The sequence below is a fragment of the Lutzomyia longipalpis genome, chromosome 4 (assembly GCF_024334085.1).
Source record: "Lutzomyia longipalpis isolate SR_M1_2022 chromosome 4, ASM2433408v1".
Lineage (NCBI taxonomy): Eukaryota > Metazoa > Arthropoda > Insecta > Diptera > Psychodidae > Lutzomyia > Lutzomyia longipalpis.
In genome coordinates this window covers 19,417,742-19,440,940 of record NC_074710.1, presented here as the reverse complement: position 1 = coordinate 19,440,940, position 23,199 = coordinate 19,417,742, and the positions used below count along the sequence as shown (strand labels likewise).

Here is a 23,199-nt window from a genome sequence, read left to right as displayed (position 1 = left end):
GAATCACCAGAGATTTAAAATTTTTCACTGAGATTTTATGGTAAAAGAACGTTTCTCTTTAAATGCATGAAACATTTGCAATAATGTTTCATCACTATTAATATCTCTTTATTAAAATATTCTTTATTAAATGATTCAAAACTTTTTTTTTTTTAACTCTTTCGCATCCGAATGAAACATTGAAACATTCGATATTTTCATTAGGAAATTTTTTATGAACACTTTTAGGAGACATTTCTCACTCTAACCGTCTTCTTTGGCTTCTTCTATGCAAATTAAGATCATTTCTTTCTTGAAAAAAAAAAAAAGAAAAAACAATTAATTTATATAAGTAATAAAAATTAAATTAAAAAATGGAATGTTTCACGTTTTCGCCATCAGCATTTGAACCAATAGACGTTACAGGGTTAATTAAATGCAAAAAATCTCAAAAATGTTTCAGAAAAATCTTTTGAGAAATTGAAACATGAAACATCAACGCAAATGTTTCATGCTAATAAAAACAAAAAGCACAAAAGTGACGTCATTTTTACATTTTTTCTGAAAATCTTTCCTCAGGAGACATTTCTGAGTCTAAACATCTTGTTTGGCTTCATCCAAAAAAAAGTTTTTGAATTAATTAAAATTATGGGAAAATGGAATGTTTCATGCCTTCGTCATCAGCGCATAAACCAATAGACGTTAAAGTAAAGTAAATGCAAAAAGCCTCAAAAATGTTTCAAGAATATCTTTTGAAAAATTGAAACATCAACTTAAATGTTTAATGTGTTTCATGTACAAAAATGATGTAATGGGCCTTATTCAGCGACCAAGAAACCCTTGAAATTCGCTTGAAATCTTGAAATTTCAGTACAAAATTCAAAGATTTCAAGGGTTTCTTGGTCGCTGAATTAGGCCCAATATTTGCATTTTTTCAGAAAATCTTTTCCAGCTTTTTTCCCGCTTCACTACATATTTCATTTTTATTCCTCAAATGACGTCACTTGACCCATCGATAAAAGAGCTTCTCTGAGGTGCAAAAAAAGCCTCAATTCAATACCCCAAACATGGTCCACACACAGCTTCTTGCACATTTTGTTATTAGTGCAATAAAGATACATAATATTAAAGAAATTCAACTCAATGTGCTGAACAAAGCCCCCGAAAAAAAATTAATGTAAATGTTTTCTTTTTCTCCCGCCACACTAAAATGACTTCTTCAATTTTTTTCTTCTTCATTCTTTTTGGCCAAAATGTGTGTATTTTATAATTGAGCCCAAGGTATATTATATTGTGCTGGATTTATCAAAAAAAAATTCCCGCGTCGCGTATAAAATTGATTCTTTTGGGTATTTTTGACTCAGTTCTTCACCAACTTCGGAAGCTGACGGATTAAGTTTTAATTTAAAAAAAAGTTTTAAGAAATGTTTGCTAAAAGTGCTGTGATATTGCAAATTATTCTCTGCCTTGTGCTATGTGGTGCAGTCCAATGCAAAAGGGAGGATAATGTGAAGAGAAAGCCCAACATTATTGTGATTATGGCGGATGATCTTGTGAGTGTCATGATAAAGAAGAAATGTTTTATTTTTTAAAAGGATAAATTGAAAGAGAAAAGATTGAAGTTTTTGTGACCTAAATTGGATTAAAGAAATCAGCTAAAAATATTAAGAAAAAAGAAAGTGTTACAGTGGCACGTATTCTGGAATGAGGAATTAAAATTCTTTCATTTCTTCAAAAGTGTTGCGAAATCCAGGAACATTTGAGGCAGTTATGAAAAAATTTCGTGAAAGAAAGAGTTATACTTTTGCTAATCACTTAATGGTTTTTAACCCTGGAGGATTTTGCTGGTCAAAGTGGCCAAATACTAATTTTTCAATCGCCACAGAATTAAAATCTATTTAATATTTCGTGATAAATTCTACATCTGTGTATACGGAAGCTTCATTACTTGAAGATCGTCGAGAAAAAACTTGGAAAAATATTTTGTTTTGAGAAAAAATGAAGATCAAACCACTGAGGTTCGATCCACCAAGTGTAAAAGAACTGGTGAAGGAGTTAAAAAAAAAACTGGGATCATTTACAGAAAATTGTGTAAAAAGCAACGATTTTCCTCTAAAAATTATTACAAAGCACAAAGAAGAATTAATTAATAAATTCTTGACGGAACCTTTTTAGAATGTGTTTGTAGCAGTATTTTTTTTCCTACAAAGTGGTTTCTTCCTCAGTCGTTTCTTTTAAACCCGCATCCAATATATTGACGCCCGGAAGGAGAAAAATACTATACAAAAACATTCCAAAGAAGAATTACAAAAAACTCAATTTTTAATAGAAATTCAATAAATCTTTGAGATATTCCCAAGAAAATTACTCTAATTTCCATAAATTCTTCAAAAACTATTTCGTATAGATTTATTAAATTATCCGAAAATTAAGTTGCATTTCCGTATTTTGTGCGTAATGTCCTTTTTATTAACCTAAATAGGTCCAAGAATTTTTTTTAAAAAAAACATTTTCATAAAATAAAAAATTAAAATTATTTTAAAAAATCAATTCAGAAGAAATAAATTGCTAAAAGGAGATTACCGGCTTTCCATATAAAAACTTCTTAATTTGCAAAACAATTTTAACCTATTCCAGTGGAAATTGGGGAGTTTCTTTGGAGATTTTTCATTTTCTTTAATTCTCTTCCAGATGGAATGGGTTAAAATTGTTTTGTTAATGAAGAGTTTTTTTTTGTTTGGAGAACCGATAATGTCCTTTTACATAAAAGGAGCTTTTAATGACGAAAATGAATCTTTTCATTTTGAATCTGAAAATCTGGATGTTGGATAAAGTTTAAGTGAATCGCAAAAATGTAGAATGCAACAAACGTTTTCAATATTCAGCCTCAATGTGGTTTTATTGATAATTAAATTTGATTTGGCCTAATAAGTACATTCAAAACTTTCAAAAGTTTAAAATTTTGCCTGCTTTGTGCTTTATTGTCAAAATATAAAGATTAATGTTGCCTGGCGCGTAGGGTTAAAGGAATTTATTCATTGTGAGATTAAGGGGTGGATTCTGATATAAATCTTTTCTTTTATTTTCTTACAATTCGTCAGTTATAAGATTTTTGATATTCTGGGAAAAATCTTACAGGATTTTGGCAATGTATTGTAGGATCAAAGTTTGTACCCGCCAATGGCATAACCCCATATTGCCGGCATTCCCCTATTTTCCGAGACAGAATACACTCTATGTGGGTCTCCTCTCTAGGGCCGGGCCCTCTAGTGGTGGAATACATAGCGGGTCGCTAAGTGATTAGAGTCAGTTCTTTGTGGGACATGGAAGGGTGAACACGCGTTTGTGAAATGCTCGTCGACTCAGGGGCGTTTCCACCACTAGATGACCGGAAAGCGGGAACTGACTCCAGCCCAAATCACTTCTGAGAATATTTCCCTTACAGTATTTATTTCTTTAATCGTATTTTTGAAGGAAAATTGCTTTTCTAGAACTAATTAATGATCTTTCTGACTGTTTTGTGGAATAATAAATTCTTTGTTTTTCTTTTATAGAAAAAATTATTAAAAAGATCAAATATCAAAATATTACAACAACTTCTAAGTTGTAAGAAAAGGACAGAAAAGATTTTTACCTACTTCTAAATTAGAGTTTTTTTTTTATTTAAAAGCTGTTTAATAAAATTTGATTGTAATGTTCTTTTTAGTTATTTCTTTAATATTTTAAAGGTTTATCTGGTTTATTTTAAACCTTAATTTAAATTTGATTAAATTCCGATATGTTATCTTTTCCTCCCTTAAGGGTTCTCACGATTTAAGCTTACGTGGAAGTAATCAAATTTTAACGCCCAATTTGGATGCTCTGGGCTATCAGGGAGTCATCCTCAATCGACACTACACAGCAGCAATGTGCTCACCATCAAGAGCTGCCTTTATGAGTGGAAAGTACTCCATTCACACGGGCTTGCAGCATTTAGTGATCCTGGCCGATGAGCCACGAAGTCATCCACTCAACGACAAGATCCTGTCGCAATACCTCAAGGAGGCAGGCTATCAGAATCACATAGTTGGCAAATGGCATTTGGGCCTGGCCCGGAAGGCCTTTCTTCCCACATATCGGGGATTTGATTCGCACGTTGGCTTCCTCGGTCCGTACATTGATTACTTCGACTTTACGCACATTGCATCGTACCGCACGTACCCAGCTGGATTTGATTTTAGACGCAATGAGAGCCTCTACTGGGATAGAGTTGGGGAGTACGCAACGGACGTTCTCGCGGATGAATCATCGAAGATTATTCTCAATCACAATGCTGCTGAGGGTCCTCTCTTCCTGTTCTTATCGCAACTTGCCCCACATACGGCCAATGAGAGGGATCACCTTCAAACCGTACCGGAAGATCTGGCAAAAGTTGGACACATCAAGGATCCCAATAGGAGGAAGTACGCTGCAATGGTTATTGCGCTGGATCGATGTGTGGGACAAGTTGTTGAGGCACTCAAGGTGAAAGGGATACTCGACAATACCTTCATTCTTTTCCTATCGGACAATGGTGGACCTACAGTTGGCCAGCATTCCAACATGGCGTCAAACTTTCCACTAAGAGGGGTTAGTTTTTTAACCGTTTTAGGCGTCTTAACGGTTGAATATTCAAAATTTGACAAGTAACGAATTAACAAATTCTTCTTTTTGATTTTTCTTACACAGCAAAAAGACAGCCCATGGGAAGGAGGACTGAGAGGAACAGCCCTTGTTTGGAGTACTCAACTGCAGAAGCGTCACTACGTCTCTGAGCATCTAACCCACATAACTGATTGGTTCCCAACGCTCTCCCAAATGGCCGGCGCTAAATCGTACAAATTCAAAAAGATCGACGGTAACGACATTTGGCAAACAATATCGTTGAACAGGAGCCCCCTCCGAAGGGAAATAGTTCACAATATTGATCCAATTGGTGGGTACACGTCCTACGTCCGGGATGGATGGAAGTACGTCAACGGGACAACATGGGGTGGAACTTTTGACTACTGGGTGGGTCAAATGCCCTTCGAGGAGAGCCCCAAAACGCCATTTTACACAAAAATCGTCATGGATAGCCCCGTGTGGCGTGCCCTCAATCCCTACGCCACGAAGAACCTCAAGTCAAAAGACATCGAAGAGATGCGGAGGAAGACAAAGATAAATTGTCAGAGAAAAATTCCACCATCGCGTGATTGCAATCCAATGGAGGCTCCCTGCTTGTTCTACCTGGAGGACGATCCGTGCGAAGTGAGCAACTTGGCACACTTCCGGCCGACACGAATGGCCGTCATTGAGAAGAGACTTGAGGAAATACAACGGACAATGGTACCACCGAATAATCTTCAGCAGGATCCAGCAGCGAATCCTGCACTCCACAATGGGATATGGACGTGGTGGTTGGAAACCCAATAAATGTCCTTCATGTGATGTACAAAGAAATAAAAAGTATAGGTGTTCGAAATCTAAAGAGATTTTTGTTTTTTCCTTCCTTCCTCCCCCCAAATATGTAGATAAGTGTGTTATATAGTTAAAGACTTTGGGTTTTTCACGAAGGTTTTCCAGTTTTCCATTGAACTGTGATAACCTCAGGAAAGGGGACACCGGCAAGACATTTAACCCTTTAATGACCATTTAGAAATCGTCTTACGAAATTTTTCGCTTTTTTTATAAATTAATTTTTTGTCCTATTCTATCGCATTGAAATACAAGCTTCCTAAGTAACGAATAATCAGTAGTAGTGCTAGTGTAAAAATTTAGCAATTTCTTAGCTTTTGCTGCTCTCAGTCCGCCATTTTTTTCCTATCAAGAGTTTCTCCTGCTGAATAATAACTTTCGGCTGCTCAGAATTGTTTCTCAGCTAGTTCTGATTGCTCTTTGTAGAACTATGTCCTGAAGATTTCTTAACATTTTACGATCACAGAAACACATTCTAGAAAAGGATTCATAAAATCAGGAGGAACAGGAAAAACGGAAAAAAAAACAAAACAAAACGACATATTACAAAAATGTGATTTTTCGTTCAATAAACTATTTATTTAAGCTCGAAAGAACTGAAAAAATTGTATTTAACGAATTTACTTTTCTAGATAAATTTAGGTCCTTAACGGGTTAAAAGATTTGTAAGAAAATGTTATTAAACCATATCCAGAGTCTATAAAGATAAATGAAATTTTATTAAAGACTTTTATTGCAAAAACTTTGAATCAGAATGTCACGAAAGATAATTTTAAAGGTTCATTCATGAAGAGACTATAAAATTGGAAGAAAATTAAATTTTCATTCAGTTTTACGTGTAAAAGTCAGCGTTTGAAGCAAGTTGAGAGTCGTTAAAATGCCCAAGAAAACAATTCTAAAATTAAAGTTTTGCATTCTTTTAATAATTTTACATTTATTTTTGATAGTTAATAGTAAGATATTTGAGAATGTTGGAGAAAAACCAAACATAGTGGTCATTATGGCTGATGATCTTGTGAGTATTGAAGGGAAGAATTGGAAGAATTAAAGCTTCAGATCAGGAGTCAAAAAAAATCTTTTAGGGATCTTTTGACGTGAGTTTAAAGGGAGGAAATCAAATTCTAACGCCCAACATTGATGCTCTGGGCTATCAAGGAGTCATCCTCAACCGTCACTACACCCCATCATTGTGCAGCCCATCAAGAGCAGCTTTTCTAACAGGAAAGAGTCCAATTAACTTAGGAATGCAGTTCATAGTAATCTTCAATGATGAACCAAGAAGTTTATCCCTCGATGAGAAGCTCCTTCCGCAGTATCTGAAAGAAGTCGGATACAGGACTCATATCGTTGGAAAATGGCATCTGGGCTTTGCAAGAAGAAGCTTCCTTCCCACACATAGAGGATTTGATACGCATGTAGGCTTCCTTGGCTCACACATTGATTACTTCAATTTTACAAACACACTGGATCCATATCCCGCAGGATTTGACTTCAGGTACAACGAAGATGTCTACAGGGATAGGATTGGAGAATACGCAACGGATGTTTTAACTGACGAAGCAACAAAAATCATCGAAGAGCATAATCCAAAAGATGGACCATTATTTATGTATTTTCCTCATATTGCTGTTCATTCAGGTAATGAGTATGATCCCCTTCAGACTGTACCTGAAGATTTGGAAACAGTAGCCCATATCAAAGATCCAGATAGAAGAACCTACGCTGCTATGGTTAAAGCGTTAGATCGATCAGTTGGAAAAGTTGTTACAGCTCTAAAGAAAAAGGATATGCTTGAGAATACAATAATCTTGTTCTTCTCCGATAATGGTGGACCTACGCAAGGATACCACGCTACGTCTGCTTCAAATTTCCCTCTAAGAGGCGTAAGTACAGAAGTTTCTTCAGGAGCTTTTAGAACAGCTTTTCGGGCAGTTTTTAAGCAGCTTTGTGAGCAGTTTTAAAATCTTGTAGTTTTTTAGCAGATTTTTGAACAGTTTCACCAGCCTTATGGACAGTTTAAAGATCCTCTTAAACAGTTTTGAGAATAGATTCTTAAGCAGTTTTGAGACCGGCTTTTGGAAAAGCTTTTAGAGTAGTTTTTTAGCTGAATTTAGAAGAGTTCTTAATGAAAGTTAATTATATTACAAATATTTAAAATTTTCAGCAAAAAGATGGCCCCTGGGAGGGAGGAGTACGTGGTACAGGTGTTATTTGGAGTCCTCTGCTCCAGAAACGTCACTACGTTTCAAATCATTTGATTCACATAACCGACTGGCTGCCAACATTTACAGAGCTGGCTAATGTTTCCTCATACAAGGAAAAGGATCTCAATGGTAACAACATCTGGTCAACGATATCCTACAACGAATCTTCGTTACGAAGAGAAATTGTCCACAACATTGATACAATTAGCGGCTATACTTCATACTGCAAAGATGGATGGAAGTATATTAATGGAACAAGATGGAATGGAGCGCATGATCAATGGATTGGTGAAATGACCTTTGAAGAAAGTCCTGAAGCTTCCTCTTATCCAAATCTTGTAATGAAAAGCAAAGTTTGGCAAGCCCTGAATCCCTACGCACTGAAAAATCTCAAGCCAAGACATTTGGAAGAGATGCGGAAGAAAACGGGAATAAATTGTCGAAAAGTAACTTCGCCATCACGTGACTGTAAGCCTTTGGAAGCTCCCTGTCTCTTCTACGTGGACGATGATCCTTGTGAAATGAACAATTTGGCACATTTTCGCCCAACACGAATGGCGATCATTGAGAAGAGGCTAAAATACTTGCAGGAAACTATGACACCTCCTGGAAATCTTCCACGGAATTCTGCTGCAAATCCTGCACTACATGATGGAATTTGGACGTGGTGGTTTGAATTGATGCAAAAATGATTTGTAGCCGTCCTTAGATTTAAAAAAATTCAATTATTTAAAATTAAATTGAAAAATTAATCATTTTATTAAATGAAGAAAGGCAAAAATAAAATTATCGTATCTTAATTTAGCACCTGATAAAGCGAATGATAATCCTTAAAACGTTGTAAAGATAAACTTTCGATGTAGGTAGAAGATCGTCAGTATTCTTAACAAAGACCTTCATCAATAACTTGTTCTCAAAGTGTACTTACTTAGAGTTTAAAAAAAATGAAGAAGAGATTGTTTTATCAAAAACTGTATTTTATTGTTGATCTCTTAAACCTTTCCATAACTTTCTCAAACAATTCCAAATCCTTCAATTTCACATTCCACTTTCCTCATAATTCTTCTCGATCAAGCCACCACGTCCAAAGTCCATCGTTTAGAGCAGGATCTGCCTTTGGATCCGAAGGAAGATTTCCCGGGGGAAGCATCGTCTTTTCCAATTCTTTAATTCTTTTCTGCAACTCCACCACTCTTCCTGGCTGTGCATCAGCTAGATTGTTCATTTCACATGGATCTGCATCGAGATAGAATAAGCAGGGAGCTTTAAGAGGATTGCAGGTATTTAAAGTCTCGTACTGTCTTTGACAAGTTATCTTTGTCTTTCTCCTGATATCATCAACATCACTTGGCTTAAGAAGCCTCGTTGCGAAAGGATTGAGAGCCTGCCAAACTGGACTCTTCATGACAACATCGGCATAAGATGAAGCTTCAGGATTGAGGTCAAAACTTCTAGAGCCAAGCCAATAATCATAAACTCCACCAGAAGTTGTTCCATTGATGTACTTCCATCCGTTGTAGTAATAAGCAGTGTACCCATCAATTGGATCAATATTTTGAACCATTTCTTCACGAGCGGGAGGTTTATTGTAATCAAGCGTTGACCAAATGTCCAAGCCATCAATGTTTTCTGATTTATACGTTGTAGCACCTGATGCCCGAAGAAAAGTTGGTAGCCAATCTGTTACATGAATCATATGCGAGGAGACGTAGTGACGCTTCTGGAATAGAGGACTCCAAACAGCTGCTAAGCCACGAACTCCTCCCTCCCATGGGCTATCTTTTTGCTGCAATAAAATTTACAATTGAGATATCTTTAACGACAGAATATGTTTTATTACGTACCCCCCTTAACGGATAATTTGATCCAGCATTGGCATAGAGTCCTTCTATGGGTGCTCCATTGTCGGAGAAGAATAAAATAATTGTATTCTCAAGCATATCCTTTTCCTTGAGAGCTGTAACAACTTTTCCCACTGATCGATCTAACGCCTTAACTTTGGCAGCGTAAGTTCTCCTATCTGGATCTTTGATATGGGCTACTGTTTCCAGATCTTCAGGATTTACTTCAAGTTTTTCCATAATATCTACTGCATGTGGTGCTCCGTGTGCCAAATAAAGCATTAATGGATCATGTTCTGGATTATGATTCCCAATAATCTCTGAAGCTCTATTAGTTAGGACATCTGTTAAGTATTCCCCAACCGTTTCGTTATAGACTTTTTCATTGTGGTAGAAATCAAATCCTGGTGTATAGGGAGTGTTGCTAAACCACGCAGTATAATTGAAGTAGGTTACATAGCCCCCAAGGAATCCGGTATGAGTATCAAAACCCCTAAGTGTGGGAGTAAAGCTCTTTCTGGCATAGCCCAAATGCCATTTTCCAACGATATGAGTCTTGTAACCGACTTCTTTCAGATACTGCGGAAGGAGCTTCTCACTTAGAGGTAATCCTCGTGGTTCATCTGGGAGAATAACCAAATGCTGCATTCCCGTGTGGATAGGATACTTCCCTGTTAGAAGGGCAGCCCTTGAGGGTCCACATAAGGCCTGAGTGTAGTGCCTGTTGAAGACTACTCCCTGATAGCCCAGAGCATCGATGTTTGGCGTCAAGATTTCATCATTCCCACTCAAGCTGACATCGTATGAGCCCTTTAATGAAAAATTTAACTTAATCTTCACGATTTTTTTAGGAGAAGTCTTAGCCATAGATCTGAGCTTACAAGATCATCTGCTACGATTATCACAATATTTGGCCTTGTCTTCACATTTTCAATACTTTTACAATGAACTGCGCTTAAATTCAGAAAGATTAATAAAATGAAAACTAATTTATCCAATTTTTGAATCATTCTTAGCCAAGATTTTTCAACGTCAAATTTTACTTGAAACTGAACTAAGAGAATGGAATGATTTTCTTTTTATACATTAATTTCCTCAATTTTTGACTTTGTGACTGATAAGTTTCTTATAGCCCTAAATTATGCTTTTATTGCAATAATATTGGAATATCTCTCAATGAGTTGTAAACTAATTTTTGTAATTCATTGTTTCAAGAGTTTTGTTCTTCGTAATCAGATTATTCGTCAAAAAATTTGACCCCAGATTGGGCTCAAACTTAATAAAAGCTCAAGTGAAAATATGAGCATGTTTCAAACATCTCAGAGCTTTAACTATTCAAAATTTGTCATAAGCTTCAAAACTTTAAAAAATAAACTATTTTAATTAATAAAATCTCTTTTATTATTTTTCACTCAAAATTATTTTCAATTAAAAAATTCTGACTTTCTGCAACTTCTTGTAATCGGTCAAGCCACCATGTCCAGAGTCCGTCATTTAGTGCAGGATCTGCCTTTGGATCCGAAGGAAGATTCCCCGGGGGAAGCATCGTTTTTTCTACTTCTCTTATCCTCTTCTGCAATTCAACAACCCTTCCTGGTTGAGCATCAGCAAGATTATTCATTTCACATGGATCTGCATCCAGATAGAATAAGCAAGGAGCTCTGAGTGGGTTACAGGTGTTTAAGGACTCGTACTGTCTTTGACAAGTTATCTTTGTCTTTCTCCTGATATCATCAACATCATTTGGCTTAAGAAGTCTCGTTGCGAAAGGATTGAGAGCCTGCCAAACTGGACTCTTCATGACAACATCGGCATAAGATGAAGCTTCAGGATTGAGGTCAAAACTTCTAGAGCCAATCCAGGTGTCATAAATACCATTCCAAGTCGTTCCATTGATGTACTTCCATCCGTTGAAGTAATAAGCGGTATACCCATCAACTGGATCAAAACTTTGAACCATTTCTTCACGAGCGGGAGGTTTATTGTAATCAAGCGTTGACCAAATGTCGAATCCATCGAAAGTCTCTGATCTATAAGACGGTGTTCCTGATGCCTGAAGAAAAGTTGGTAACCAGTCTGTTATGTGAATCATGTGCGATGAGACGTAGTGACGCTTCTGGAATAGAGGACTCCAAACAGCTGCTAAGCCACGAACTGCTCCCTCCCATGGGCTATCTTTTTGCTGCAATAAATTTTACAACTGAGATAACTTTAACGACTAATTAAGTTTTACTACGTACCCCCCTCAACGGATAATTTGATCCAGTATTTTCCCATAGTCCTATTGTTGGTCCACCATTGTCGGAGAAGTACAGGATTATTGTATTCTCAAGCAAATCCTTTTCCTTTAGAGTTGTAACGACTTTTCCAACTGATCGATCTAACGCCTTAACCATAGCAGCGTACTTTCTCCTATCTGGATCTTTGATGTGGGCTACTGTTTCCAAATCTTCTGGATTAACTTCAAGTGGATCACTAGCATTAATTGCATGTGGTGCTCCGTGTGCTAAATAAAGCATTATTGGTCCATCTTCTGAATTATGATTCCCAATAATTTTTGTAGCTTCGTCAGTTAAAACGTCTGTTAAGTAATGACCAACTACGTCATTGTAGACTTCTTCGTTGTGATAGAAATCAAATCCTGGGATATAGTCACGAAATATTTCAGTATAGTTATAATAGGCTACATAGCCCCCAAGGAATCCAACGTGACTGTCAAAACCTCTACGCGTTGGAATAAAGCTCTTTCTGGCATAGCCCAGATGCCATTTCCCAACGATATGAGTCTTGTAACCGACTTCTTTCAGATATTCTGGCAGGATTTTCAAATTTAGAGGTAATCCTCGAGGTTCATCTGGGAAAATCACAAAATGTTGCATTCCCGTGTGGATAGGATACTTCCCTGTTAGAAGGGCAGCCCTTGAGGGTCCACATAAAGCCTGAGTGTAGTGCCTGTTAAAGACTACTCCCTGATAGCCCAGAGCATCAATGTTTGGCGTAAGGATTTCATCGTTTCCACTCAAGCTGACATCGTATGAGCCCTTTAATGAAGAATTTAACTTAATCTTCACGATTTTTTAGGAGAAGTCTTACCCAGGATCTGAGCTTACAAGATCATCTGCTACGATCATCACAATATTTGGTCTTTTCTTCACATTTTCAATACTTTTGCAATAAACTGCACTTAAATTCATAAAGATTAATGAAATGAAAACTAATTTATCCAATTTCGGAATCATTTCCTGGCTAAGATTTTCTCTCAAAATTTTACTTATAACTGAACTGAAAGAACTGGGATGATTTTCTTTTTATACATTCATTTCCTATATTTTTTTTGGTTTTGTAGCTGATAAAAGTTTTTTACAGCCCCATATTATGCTTTTATTGCAATAATATTGGAATATCTCTAAAAGCATTGTAAACTAATTTGATAATTCATTGTTTCAATGGTCTTTTCTTTACAATTTTCCTTAAGATTTATCGCTAACATTTTTAATTATCAGATAAATTTTTGACTGTTCCACGTGTCGGTTCGGTTTCTGCCGCACTTGTCCAACTCTAGTCATCTAGACTTCTCTTGAAAAACAATATGTTTAACCTTTATTAAAATAAGAATATTTCAGTTAAAATACTTTAAAGAAAAATCTTAGAAAATGTTGCACCTTATATTGGACGATATTACCCTATTGGTAAAGTACCCTAAAATTACGCACAAGATGTTAAAAAAGTGTGAAAAGGTGTCATCACACCTGAGCAAAAAGTTGGAGGAAATTCATCCACCTTAGTAATGTTTTATTTCCTAAAATAGTTAAGTTCAAATCAACAAAAAGAACCGTAAAAATGATCAAAAACTAGCACTTTTTCAACTAAAGTGTTTTAATTACTTTAAAGTCCCAAATTTTCCTTTACAAAAACATATAATTTGGGTATAAAATCAAATGAACTCATTGAAATTTTAGTCAGTTCTGTGAATAATCTGTTAAATGTAACATAGAATTCGGTAGAAGATGTTTAAATTGTTCCATTTCTTTGCTCTTGCAACATTCCTTTTTGTTCGGAGTTCTTGTGCGCAGGATGTGAAGGATAAACCGAATATTGTTATCATTTTAGCCGATGATCTTGTAAGTTTGGAATACAAAAAATTCAAAGATAAAAGTTAAGTGAAAATTAATGGATTTCTGTGATGTTTTTAAGGGTTCTTATGATATCAGTTTAAGTGGAAATAATGAATTTTTAACGCCTAATATCGATGCTCTTGGCTATCAAGGAGTAGTCTTCAACAGGCACTATACTATGTCAATGTGTACTCCTTCAAGAGCAGCCTTGTTAACGGGGAAGTATCCTATTCATACAGGGATGCAACATTATGTGATTCTCCCAGATGAACCTCGAAGTTTACCTCTAAGTGAAAAGCTCCTTCCAGAGTACCTCAAAGAAGTCGGTTACAAGACTCACATCGTTGGAAAGTGGCATCTGGGCTATGCCAGAAAGAGCTTCACCCCAACGCAGAGAGGTTTCGACACACACTTGGGCTTCTTCAATGGTGGTATTAGTTACACAAATTACACTTTGTGGATTAGAAAAGAAATCTATGAAGAAGGATTTGATTTTAGACGCAATGAAGAAGTATACAGAGACATAGTTGGTCAGTATTTGCCAGATGTTTTAACTGACGAAGCTACAAAGGTTATTTCGGATCATGACCCAAATGATGGGCCACTTTTTATGTTCCTCAGTCAGCATGCTCCACATGCATCATCTGGAGATATAGCACTTGTGGCCATACCTGAAGATCTGGAAACAGTTGATTACATCAAAGATCCAGATAGGAGAACCTACGCTGCTATGGTTAAGGCGTTAGATCGATCAGTTGGAAAAGTTGTTACAGCTCTCAGGGAAAAGAATATGCTTGAGAATACGATAATCCTATTCTTCTCTGACAATGGAGCACCTGAATCAGGACTCTTTGCTAATTCTGGATCCAACTATCCGTTAAGAGGGGTACGTTAGAAAGCAAGATCAGCCGTTAAAGTTATTTCAATTTAAATTTTTTTTGCAGCAAAAAGATAGCCCGTGGGAGGGAGGAGTTCGTACTTTAGCAGCTGTTTGGAGTCCTCTCTTCGAAAAGCGTCACTACGTCTCCTCACACTTGGTACACATAACAGATTGGCTGCCAACTTTTCTTGAGGCGTCAGGTGCAACAACGTACACATCAGAAAATCTCGATGGCTTTGATATATGGTCAACGCTCTCACACAACCATCGTCCTGTACGCAGAGAAATGGTTATTAACATTGATCCAATAGTTGGGTACACTTCATACTACTACAACGGATACAAAGTAGTAAATGGAACAACTTCAAACGGAGTTTATGATTCCTGGATCAGGTCCAGGAATTTTGACATCAGTCCTGAAGCTCCTTCGTATGCAGATATTGTCATGAATAGCTCAGTTTGGCAGGCTCTAAATCCATTCGCAACGAGGCCTCTGCAGCCAAGAGATGTTGATGAGATCAGGAGTAAGACAAAGATAACTTGTCACACACAGTATAGAATTTTTAACACCTGCAACCCCCTCAAAGCTCCTTGTTTATTCTATCTCGATGGAGATCCATGTGAAATGAATAATTTGGCACATTTTTTACCATTGAAAATGGCAAGTATGAGGAGAAGAATTAAGAATGTTATGAGAAGGATGGTACCACCTGGTAATACCCCTGTAGATCCAAATGCAAATCCCGCACTCAATGATGGACTCTGGACTTGGTGGCTTGATCGTGAAAATTGAAAAAAAAGAAGCGATTGAAGAGAGGAAAGGAGTCCATTCTCTTCGAGGCTTTTAATTTGTCAATATTAAGTTTTATTCTGCTTGTATTATTCTTCAAGAATAAAAAGAACTGAAATTCTATTACTTATTATTCATCTCTTCAGCAGATAATAATGTTAGAAGAGACTTAAAAGTATAATTATTCTTCTCCAGAACACTCACTGTGGATTTTCTAAAGTAGAGCAAATTATTGATAAAGGTTTGTTTAACAAACTTTTACAATGAAGGTTACAAAAAGAAACTTTAAGGGCTATACGTAATGTACTTGATAAGGCGCGATAAATGACCCAAAATTAACGAATTATAAAAATATATTAACTTCAATTCTATTTATTCTAATTAATTTAGGTGCTTAAACACATTAAAATTTTTCTCTGTGAAACATCAAAAGCGCAAAAAAATTCACGTAGAATCTTAAAGAGAAATTGTGGAAGAACCTTGTAAGTTTACAAGGAAACATTAAATTATGATGCTTTACATAAAAACTTCCCATACGAGATCTCATAGATCATAGATTAATTCACAGAGAAATACTTCATAGCACAATAAAATCCTTTTGATTGCCTAACAGAGAAATTTCTGAATTAATTTCTCAATTTTTTTTCAATAATTATCAAATGATTTGCGGCACAAACAATAAAATAAAAGCGTCAAGTTAATAAAATCTAAAAGGTGTACGTGTCTTGCATAATTCCCACCATAATGAGGTTTGGTGTATTTGGGACGTAAAGACAAATTGTGGGAAACTCCCCCAAAAATATGTGTGAGCTACACTTCGGTGTCAAGTTCAATGAGTTTCACCTGCTTCCGTGAGATTTTCCTACACACAGAGCACAATTATTACACAAAAAGATCGCGAATTTTACTCTCAATCCGTTTTAAGCTCATTTTGTTTGCTTTTAAATGGATTTCGTGTATGAATTCTTTTGTTTATTCCTTATTTGAGTGAAGAAGAGGAGAAATGTCCTTAAAGTTGATGCAAAAAGCTCTTTAAAATTGCTTAAAAGCTTCTATATTTATATTCTTGCGAAATTTTCTTTAGATTGTAAACCGTGGAATCGTTTGAAATTTGAAATGTTTCTCAAACGCTCAAAGCGTCAATATCCGCCATTTTACATTTTTTTTTTTGAAATTCAATGAATGGATGAATAAAATAAACTCTTTCTGTTCCTCTTGTAATCTAAATGGCTTCAATTGCGGGTGGTCAGGAAAGAAAGTTGCCACTGTAGATTACTTTCAATGATCCCCGTAATGGATTTATCTTATCATTTCTGGTGATAAGATGGAGTTTTCCTATTTTGTGAGAAAGCTTAAGAAATTGAAGAGAAAGAAAGCAATTTAGTGGAAGTTTTCTTATAATTCTATAAGCTCAATGCCGGCTAATATTCGTCCCATTAGTCAGGAATTGGCTAAGGTAGCAAAGGAGGAGTTGAATGAAGTTCCCGAGAGGATTGAAAAGGATCTGCAGGTACTCAGAGAATGGATCAGGAAGCAACCACATCTCCATGCCAGGACAGACGATCAATTCCTCATTGCTTTTCTGCGAGGGTGCAAATGGAGTCTTGAGAGGGCAAAAGAGAAGATTGAGGACTTCTACACTCTACGTGGACGAATGCCAGAAATTGTAAAAGAAAGAGATCCGCTGAATGAAAAGTAAGCATTTGTGCATAAAGTCCTTTATTTTTCATTAAAAAATTATTTTATTTCCGTATAAAATCTTTAATCTTATAAAAGTCATTAATTGTTCATAAAATTCTTCTTTTTTTCCTTCCTCAGAACAAGAAAATTAATTCGTTGTGGCGTTGCCCTCCCACTTCCAGCCACTGAAACACCCGGAAGTCCTCGGATAATGCTAATCCGTCCAGGAGCGTACAATCCTGAAAAATTCACCTTCACCGAGGTGATGAAAGTGGGCAACATGGTGAGCGATTTCGTAATGCTTAACGATGACAATACAATGATTGCTGGACAAATTGATATCCTGGACTTGGGTAATGTAATAGCTGGGCATTTTCTGCAAATGAATCCGGGATTGGTGAGAAAAATCACACTCCTGACACAAAAAGGACTCCCAATGCGTCAACTGGAGACGCACTGCATCAACACACCTCCTGGATTTGAGACACTCTTCAACATGTTCAAGGGATTTGTTAGTGAGAAGCAGAGAAATCGCGTAAGACCTGAAGATCAGGAGTTGAACAAAGGGATTGAGTTTAATTTTTTCCCCGTAGATCCACATTCATGGAAGCAACATTGAGCAGCTGTACAGGTACATCCCCAAAAGACTCTTTCCGGATGAATATGGCGGAGAAGCCGGGAAGATTGAGGAAATTATTAATTCTTGGGAGCAGAAACTAACTTCCTACGCCGATTGGTTTAGAGAAGATGAAGATTTCTACGGGGTAGTTGAATCAAAGAGAATAGTAGCCTACAGGGATGCTTCTCAGGAATTTTTTGGTCTTAATGGAACTTTCAGATCTTTGAATTTGGATTAAGGAAGTTCTAGCTCCAATAAATTTTGTTCCTTATTCTTCTTTTGGACTTTAATTGAGCTTTGACTTCTGAACTGTTACAGGGCACTTTTTAACGGTTGTAGATTGTCTGAACTGCAATAGATCGTCAGATCTGAATTAGAACGTCTGAACTGCTTTCTGAATTTGAACGTCTGAACTGCTTTATGAATTAGAATGTCTGAGCTGCTTTCCGAATTAGAACGTCTGAACTGTTTTCGGAATTTAAACGTCTGAACTGCTTTCTGAATTTGAACGTCTGATTTAAATAAGATCGTCTGATCTAAATGAGGTCTGAACTGCATCATATCTTTAGATCTAAATTAGAACCTCTATTCTGCTTCAAAATATCTTATCTAGACTACGTTTGATCTAAGTAAGATCATCTAAATTGTATTAAAAGATCTGATCTTATAATAAGATCATCTAATCTGAATTTGAACGTCTGATCTGAATAAAATCTTCTGATCCAAATTAAATGTACAGTTCTTAATCAAAATAATTTGTTCTCTGAACTGTTCAGAACGATTCTAGCTTTTGTAAATAACCCAGAGTTTTGTTGTCTTTCTCCTAACTAATTAATTGCATCAGATCAAGCAATTCCTGACTTCTTATTTGTTACAATGCAATTCTAAACAGCTCAACTGACCGTTCAGTTACTCAAAACAAGCTAAAGATTATCATCTGATCTGATCATTAGTTCTGATAATTTGTTCTCATCTGATCCTCTAATTTTTATCGTCTGCTCTCTCCTCTCTTCCCTTCAACTTTTCTTTCTGTCAATTGCTCAACAGTCTCCAGACTTCTTCACAACAAATCGATTTGCAGAAAATCACAAGTTTTAGCATCAGAGCGTGAGCAGAGCATTGTGACCCAATCGATGAGGTTGATAAGAAAATTTAATGGTTATAATTCCTCCATATTATCTTATCACATGAACATTACACGAGATCCAAGCCCAAAACATGGCCATGTGATTTGGAAGATTGGGGCTCTTGGAGTTGTGTTTCAGTCGCCTTTTAAAAGCATCTTCAGTTGCGTGAGAAAACGAAGTGAGTGTTGGCTGAAAAAATGGCACAAATTCGTCCATTAAGCAAGGAATTGCAGGCTATTGCGCAGGAGGAGCTTAACGAAGTCCCGGAGAGGATAGAGAAGGATCTTCAGGTGTTAAAAGATTGGCTCGCTAAGCAGCCACATCTGCATTCCCGTACGGAAGATCAATTCTTAGTGGCATTCTTGCGAAATTTCCGTTACAGCCTTGAGAAGGCTAAAGAGATGATCGACTCCTACTATTCCGTTAGAACAGCTATACCGGAGATGCGTAAAGATAGGGATCCCCTGAATGAGAAGAATAGAGAAATCGTGCAAACAGGATACTCCCTCTATCTGCCAAAATGCGCACCAGGAGGTCCAAGAATTTTCCTCAATCGCGTCAGCGCGTTCGATCCGAACAAGTACAGTATCTATGAACTGATGAAGGTTGCCAGTATGATTAACGACATAGCCATAATGGAAGATGACAATGCTGTGATTTCTGGACATATTGACATTATGGATCTCAAAGATCTCACAATGGCACACTACTCCGTCTTCACGCCAACAGTTCTCAAGAAGCTCATCATGATTGCCCAACAGGCTACACCGTTGCATCAGAAGGAGATCCACTACTTGCATCTTCCTGCCACTATGAATACGCTGTTCAATGTTTTCAAAAAGTACTTAACGGAAAAAAATGGCGTCAAAATCTACGTTCACAACAACTTAGAGTCCCTACAGGCTGCCATATCGTCTGAATTTTTACCTGCTGAGTACGGAGGACAAGGTGGAACAATAGCTGAGATTGCAGCTAATTGGGAAAAGAAACTTCTCGAGAAGAGAGAATGGTTCTTGGATGATGAGAAATACGGAACAGATGAGAAGAAGCGAAGAGGACCACCCCGAACGGCAGAAACTATGTTTGGATTCGAAGGATCATTCCGTCAGCTTGAATTTGACTAATCCTGCTACTTTGCGAAGACTTCCTTTATCCGAAATTCAGACAATCCACAAAACAATAATCATTTGTATTAAACATTTTGATATAAATAAAGTCTTGTTTCATCTTTAAACTTAATCTTTGTATAGCCTATCGTAAAGATCAAGATCTGCCATTTGCACGAAACAAACCGAAGCTGTTATCAGTCTTTGGCGGTTTCCACAGCTAAATTTTTTCTCTCGCAGCACTTTCTACCAGAGATATTGCTCCACTTGAAGGGAATGAATTGAACAATTCGCCCCACAATCTCTCTTATGAAAGATTTATCTTATCACCTGCTTCTGGGAAGAAGATTACCATTCGCCGCCCGGCTTCATTTCACCTCAGTGCTTCATCGTCTGGAGATTTGAAAGGTTAAACTGTAGAACAGCTGCAAAATGGCCAAAGTGAGGGAACTTTCTCCGGAATTAACAAAATTAGCCAAAGAGGAGCTAAACGAAGTTCCCGAGAGGATTGAAAAGGATCTGGAGGCACTCAAAGAATGGATCCAGAAGCAACCACATCTCCGTGCAAGGACAGACGATCAATTCCTCGTTGGTTTTCTGCGTGGGTGCAAATGGAGTCTTGAACGGACAAAAGAAAAGATTGACAGCTACTACACAGCTCGTACGGTAGTGCATGAGGTGATGAGCCCAAGAGATCCTCTTCTGGAAAAGAACCTCACTGTCCTTCGTCTAGGCTACTTGGTACCTCTTCCACGAACCGAATCCCCCGATAGTCCACGTGTTGTTCTAATAAGGTTAGTTTCAAGATGGCGGATCAAGTTTCAAGAGCTTCAAAGCTTTTCTTTCCCCTTCCAGATATGGCTGCTATGACCCTGATGAGTACTCCATTGTTGATGTTATCCGTCTCAGCGTGATGATTGCTGATTTGATGCACTTGGAAGATGACAATAGGATGTGTGCTGGAGAAATGGTTCTCGTTGACATGGAGAACACCACCATGAAACATTTGTTTCAAGTAACACCAATGCTAATGAAGAAATTCGCCATGTTGACGCATGAAGCAGCTCCCATTAGACAAAAGGGCTTCCATTTCTTCAACACAGCTTCCGGATTTGAAGTTGCTTTTGGGACTTTTCGGAATTTTATGAAGGAAAAAGTCCGAGAAAGGGTAAGTTTGTCTTTAGCTTGAAGATTTAGTTCCTTTTTTTTCAAGTCAAAACTTTGTTCTTTTAGTGGCAAGTTCATGGTGGGGGCGCTGAAGCTATTGCAAAAGCTGTTCCACGCCATATTCTTCCGAAAGAATATGGCGGCGATGCCGGGAGCGTTAAGGATATTTTAGCTGAGTGGGAGAAGAAATTAATTGCGAACCGAGATTATCTCATTGACGAAAACAATTATGGAGTGGATGAAGATAAAAGAGCCAATGGAACTGCCAAGGAGACTAAGGAAGTTTACGGAACTCAAGGATCCTTCCGGAAGCTTGAAATTGATTAAAATTCTTCAAATTAACGTGAAAAAACGTCCGAAATTTATCGGATTTAGACAATTTTTGTAAATTATCAATAAATTGTGATAAAAAGTGATGGAATAAAGGTAAAAACAAATTAATTTGAATAATTTTTAATGATTTTCTGATTTGCATAAAATTCCGAATTTCCGGAAATTACAAGAAAAGCCATTTTTATCACAAAAATTGATGAATTTTTGTGTATTTCCCCTTTAATTAATCTCGCTGATTCACCGGGCATTGAATGAAAGACAGACTTTTCCGTATCATTGCACTCTGCCCCTTATCTAATCGAACTCCTACCTGATATCAGAGGAGATTTCTGATATCAAGACACAACGCTTGAGGTTCCCTCAGTACATTGCCGTTCGCCACAGCTGGAAGATGCCGAACATTCGTGCAATAAGTCCCGAATTAGCTAAATTAGCGCGTGAGGAGTTGAATGAAGTTCCGGAAAGGATTGATGCAGATCTAGAGGCACTCCGGGAGTGGATTCGGAAGCAACCACATCTCCATGCCAGGACAGATGATCAATTTCTCGTCACTTTCTTTCGCGGGTGCAAATGGAGCCTTGAGAGGACAAAGCAGAAACTTGATACCTTCTACACGGTTAGATCGGCCCTTCCGGAATTAATCTCACATCGGGATCCACTTGAAAGGAGAACGTTGGAAGTAATCCGGATGGGATTTGTTGTTCCACTGCCAATAACAGAGAAGCCTGATGGGCCGAGGATTATGCTCTTCCGGCCAGGAGTCTACAATCCCACTCTCTATACAATCCATGAGATGATCAAGGTGGGCTTCCGGAAAATCTCTTTTTTTTTCAAAATTTAACGACTTTTCTTTTACTTTTTTTTAGGTCAGTTTAATGGTTAACGACATCCTCCTCTGTCGTGATGATAATCGCACAATTGCTGGTCAGGTGGGAATTGTGGATCTAGCTGGTGCAACAATGGCACACCTGGGACAAGCTAATGTGGTGCTCATGAAGAAATTCTCCATGATCACCCAGGACGCCTCACCGCTGCGTCAAAAAGGCTTTCATTTTGTTAACCCTCCATCAGGCTTTGCAACCATCTACAACCTAGCCAAAGGGATGTTCAATGAGAAAATGCAGCAAAGGGTAAATAAGCTCATCAACCACTAAATTCTTCCATCAAAAATTTCCTTTATCCTTTCCAGTTCCGCGTTCATTCAGACAAGGAGAGTCTCTTTCAATTTATTCCAAAACGAATGCTTCCAACGGAGTACGGAGGTGATGCGGGACCTATTCAGAAAATTATAGATAGCGTCGAGAAGGACCTAACCGAAGCGAGAGATTTCTTCCGAGAAGAAGACGCCTATGGAACCAACGAGAGGAAGCGCATTGGACGCCCCAAAAATGCTGAGACGCTTTTTGGAGTAGAAGGATCCTTCCGGAAGTTGGCAGTTGACTGAGGATCAAGCTCTACTTGCAAATTAAGTGTCAAATTTAAAGGTTAAAAAAAGAACTTTTTAGTTGTTGAAAAGCTCAAAAATAATGAGATGTTATAATTTTTAAGGTTAGAAACGAAATAACTTCTTCAAAAGCGACACGATGGCCGCCATCTTGGAAATTCAATGTATCTGAATATTAAAATCTTGTTAATATGAAGAATTCTACGTTTTATGAATAAAAAGAACTTAAAGAATTTAATATTTTCCTGGTCATAAATAATTATATAGAGATTTGAGAAGTTTTTCTGCATTAAAAAGCATAAAAATCTGTAAAACTTTTAGGTTATATCTCTACGTCTTCTTGGAAATTAAACAATCCAATTTGAAAAATCTTGAAAATTAAGGTAATTTTATATTTTTAAGATCAAGAACCTTCAGAAATGTAAAGAATTTATCATTT

At 37.2% G+C, this 23,199-nt stretch overlaps 8 protein-coding genes across 8 annotated transcripts in view; 5 read left to right on the top strand and 3 right to left on the bottom strand.

The window, feature by feature from the left end:
- LOC129794706 (gamma-aminobutyric acid receptor alpha-like) overlaps window positions 1–23,199 on the bottom strand; it is a 117,067-nt gene that overhangs the window by 81,739 nt on the left and 12,129 nt on the right. The window lies entirely within an intron of this gene.
- On the top strand, window positions 1,404–5,461 carry LOC129795229 (arylsulfatase I-like). The gene is made up of 3 exons (XM_055836315.1): window positions 1,404–1,532; window positions 3,781–4,587; window positions 4,687–5,461. Exons 1-3 carry the CDS (start codon window positions 1,404–1,406, stop codon window positions 5,410–5,412), a joined length of 1,662 nt encoding a protein of 553 aa, XP_055692290.1. The 3' UTR covers window positions 5,413–5,461.
- On the top strand, window positions 6,332–8,350 carry LOC129795228 (arylsulfatase B-like). Its single transcript, XM_055836314.1, has 4 exons — window positions 6,332–6,360; window positions 6,409–6,469; window positions 6,537–7,337; window positions 7,619–8,350. Exons 1-4 carry the CDS (start codon window positions 6,332–6,334, stop codon window positions 8,348–8,350), a joined length of 1,623 nt encoding a protein of 540 aa, XP_055692289.1.
- On the bottom strand, window positions 8,713–10,509 carry LOC129795227 (arylsulfatase B-like). The gene is made up of 3 exons (XM_055836313.1): window positions 10,381–10,509; window positions 9,503–10,309; window positions 8,713–9,444 (listed from the first exon to the last, which is right to left on the bottom strand). The coding sequence occupies exons 1-3, from the start codon at window positions 10,507–10,509 to the stop codon at window positions 8,713–8,715; spliced, it is 1,668 nt and encodes a 555-aa protein (XP_055692288.1).
- On the bottom strand, window positions 10,877–12,777 carry LOC129794699 (arylsulfatase B-like). The gene is made up of 3 exons (XM_055835544.1): window positions 12,610–12,777; window positions 11,740–12,540; window positions 10,877–11,681 (listed from the first exon to the last, which is right to left on the bottom strand). The coding sequence occupies exons 1-3, from the start codon at window positions 12,736–12,738 to the stop codon at window positions 10,908–10,910; spliced, it is 1,704 nt and encodes a 567-aa protein (XP_055691519.1). The 5' UTR covers window positions 12,739–12,777; the 3' UTR covers window positions 10,877–10,907.
- On the top strand, window positions 13,507–15,287 carry LOC129795225 (arylsulfatase B-like). Its single transcript, XM_055836312.1, has 3 exons — window positions 13,507–13,620; window positions 13,694–14,500; window positions 14,559–15,287. The coding sequence occupies exons 1-3, from the start codon at window positions 13,507–13,509 to the stop codon at window positions 15,285–15,287; spliced, it is 1,650 nt and encodes a 549-aa protein (XP_055692287.1).
- On the top strand, window positions 16,615–19,959 carry LOC129795224 (uncharacterized). The gene is made up of 4 exons (XM_055836311.1): window positions 16,615–16,979; window positions 17,103–17,499; window positions 17,558–17,819; window positions 18,894–19,959. Exons 1-4 carry the CDS (start codon window positions 16,699–16,701, stop codon window positions 19,832–19,834), a joined length of 1,881 nt encoding a protein of 626 aa, XP_055692286.1. The 5' UTR covers window positions 16,615–16,698; the 3' UTR covers window positions 19,835–19,959.
- LOC129795223 (uncharacterized) lies at window positions 20,183–23,004 on the top strand. Its single transcript, XM_055836310.1, has 6 exons — window positions 20,183–20,610; window positions 20,672–20,984; window positions 21,050–21,307; window positions 21,681–22,118; window positions 22,183–22,446; window positions 22,506–23,004. The coding sequence occupies exons 1-6, from the start codon at window positions 20,249–20,251 to the stop codon at window positions 22,758–22,760; spliced, it is 1,890 nt and encodes a 629-aa protein (XP_055692285.1). The 5' UTR covers window positions 20,183–20,248; the 3' UTR covers window positions 22,761–23,004.

Excerpts from the sequence above, each read along its gene's own strand:
- LOC129795229 (XM_055836315.1), top strand. The coding sequence starts at position 1,404 with ATGTTTGCTAAAAGTGCTGTGATATTGCAAATTATTCTCTGCCTTGTG. Across the intron at positions 1,533-3,780 it reads TGATTATGGCGGATGATCTT|GGTTCTCACGATTTAAGCTT; the intron begins GTGAGTGTCATG and ends TCCTCCCTTAAG. Across the intron at positions 4,588-4,686 it reads CAAACTTTCCACTAAGAGGG|CAAAAAGACAGCCCATGGGA; the intron begins GTTAGTTTTTTA and ends TTTCTTACACAG.
- LOC129795224 (XM_055836311.1), top strand. The coding sequence starts at position 16,699 with ATGCCGGCTAATATTCGTCCCATTAGTCAGGAATTGGCTAAGGTAGCA. Across the intron at positions 16,980-17,102 it reads AGAGATCCGCTGAATGAAAA|AACAAGAAAATTAATTCGTT; the intron begins GTAAGCATTTGT and ends TTCCTTCCTCAG. Across the intron at positions 17,820-18,893 it reads CAGATCTTTGAATTTGGATT|TGTTGGCTGAAAAAATGGCA; the intron begins AAGGAAGTTCTA and ends AAACGAAGTGAG.
- LOC129795223 (XM_055836310.1), top strand. The coding sequence starts at position 20,249 with ATGGCCAAAGTGAGGGAACTTTCTCCGGAATTAACAAAATTAGCCAAA. Across the intron at positions 20,985-21,049 it reads AGGAAAAAGTCCGAGAAAGG|TGGCAAGTTCATGGTGGGGG; the intron begins GTAAGTTTGTCT and ends TTGTTCTTTTAG. Across the intron at positions 22,447-22,505 it reads ATGAGAAAATGCAGCAAAGG|TTCCGCGTTCATTCAGACAA; the intron begins GTAAATAAGCTC and ends TATCCTTTCCAG.
- LOC129795227 (XM_055836313.1), bottom strand. The coding sequence starts at position 10,509 with ATGATTCAAAAATTGGATAAATTAGTTTTCATTTTATTAATCTTTCTG. Across the intron at positions 10,310-10,380 it reads TAATCGTAGCAGATGATCTT|GGCTCATACGATGTCAGCTT; the intron begins GTAAGCTCAGAT and ends TTTTCATTAAAG. Across the intron at positions 9,445-9,502 it reads CAAATTATCCGTTAAGGGGG|CAAAAAGATAGCCCATGGGA; the intron begins GTACGTAATAAA and ends ATTTTATTGCAG.
- LOC129795225 (XM_055836312.1), top strand. The coding sequence starts at position 13,507 with ATGTTTAAATTGTTCCATTTCTTTGCTCTTGCAACATTCCTTTTTGTT. Across the intron at positions 13,621-13,693 it reads TCATTTTAGCCGATGATCTT|GGTTCTTATGATATCAGTTT; the intron begins GTAAGTTTGGAA and ends GATGTTTTTAAG. Across the intron at positions 14,501-14,558 it reads CCAACTATCCGTTAAGAGGG|CAAAAAGATAGCCCGTGGGA; the intron begins GTACGTTAGAAA and ends TTTTTTTTGCAG.
- LOC129795228 (XM_055836314.1), top strand. The coding sequence starts at position 6,332 with ATGCCCAAGAAAACAATTCTAAAATTAAA. Across the intron at positions 6,361-6,408 it reads AAAACAATTCTAAAATTAAA|TAAGATATTTGAGAATGTTG; the intron begins GTTTTGCATTCT and ends GATAGTTAATAG. Across the intron at positions 7,338-7,618 it reads CAAATTTCCCTCTAAGAGGC|CAAAAAGATGGCCCCTGGGA; the intron begins GTAAGTACAGAA and ends TAAAATTTTCAG.
- LOC129794699 (XM_055835544.1), bottom strand. The coding sequence starts at position 12,738 with ATGATTCCGAAATTGGATAAATTAGTTTTCATTTCATTAATCTTTATG. Across the intron at positions 12,541-12,609 it reads TGATCGTAGCAGATGATCTT|GGCTCATACGATGTCAGCTT; the intron begins GTAAGCTCAGAT and ends TCTTCATTAAAG. Across the intron at positions 11,682-11,739 it reads CAAATTATCCGTTGAGGGGG|CAAAAAGATAGCCCATGGGA; the intron begins GTACGTAGTAAA and ends AATTTATTGCAG.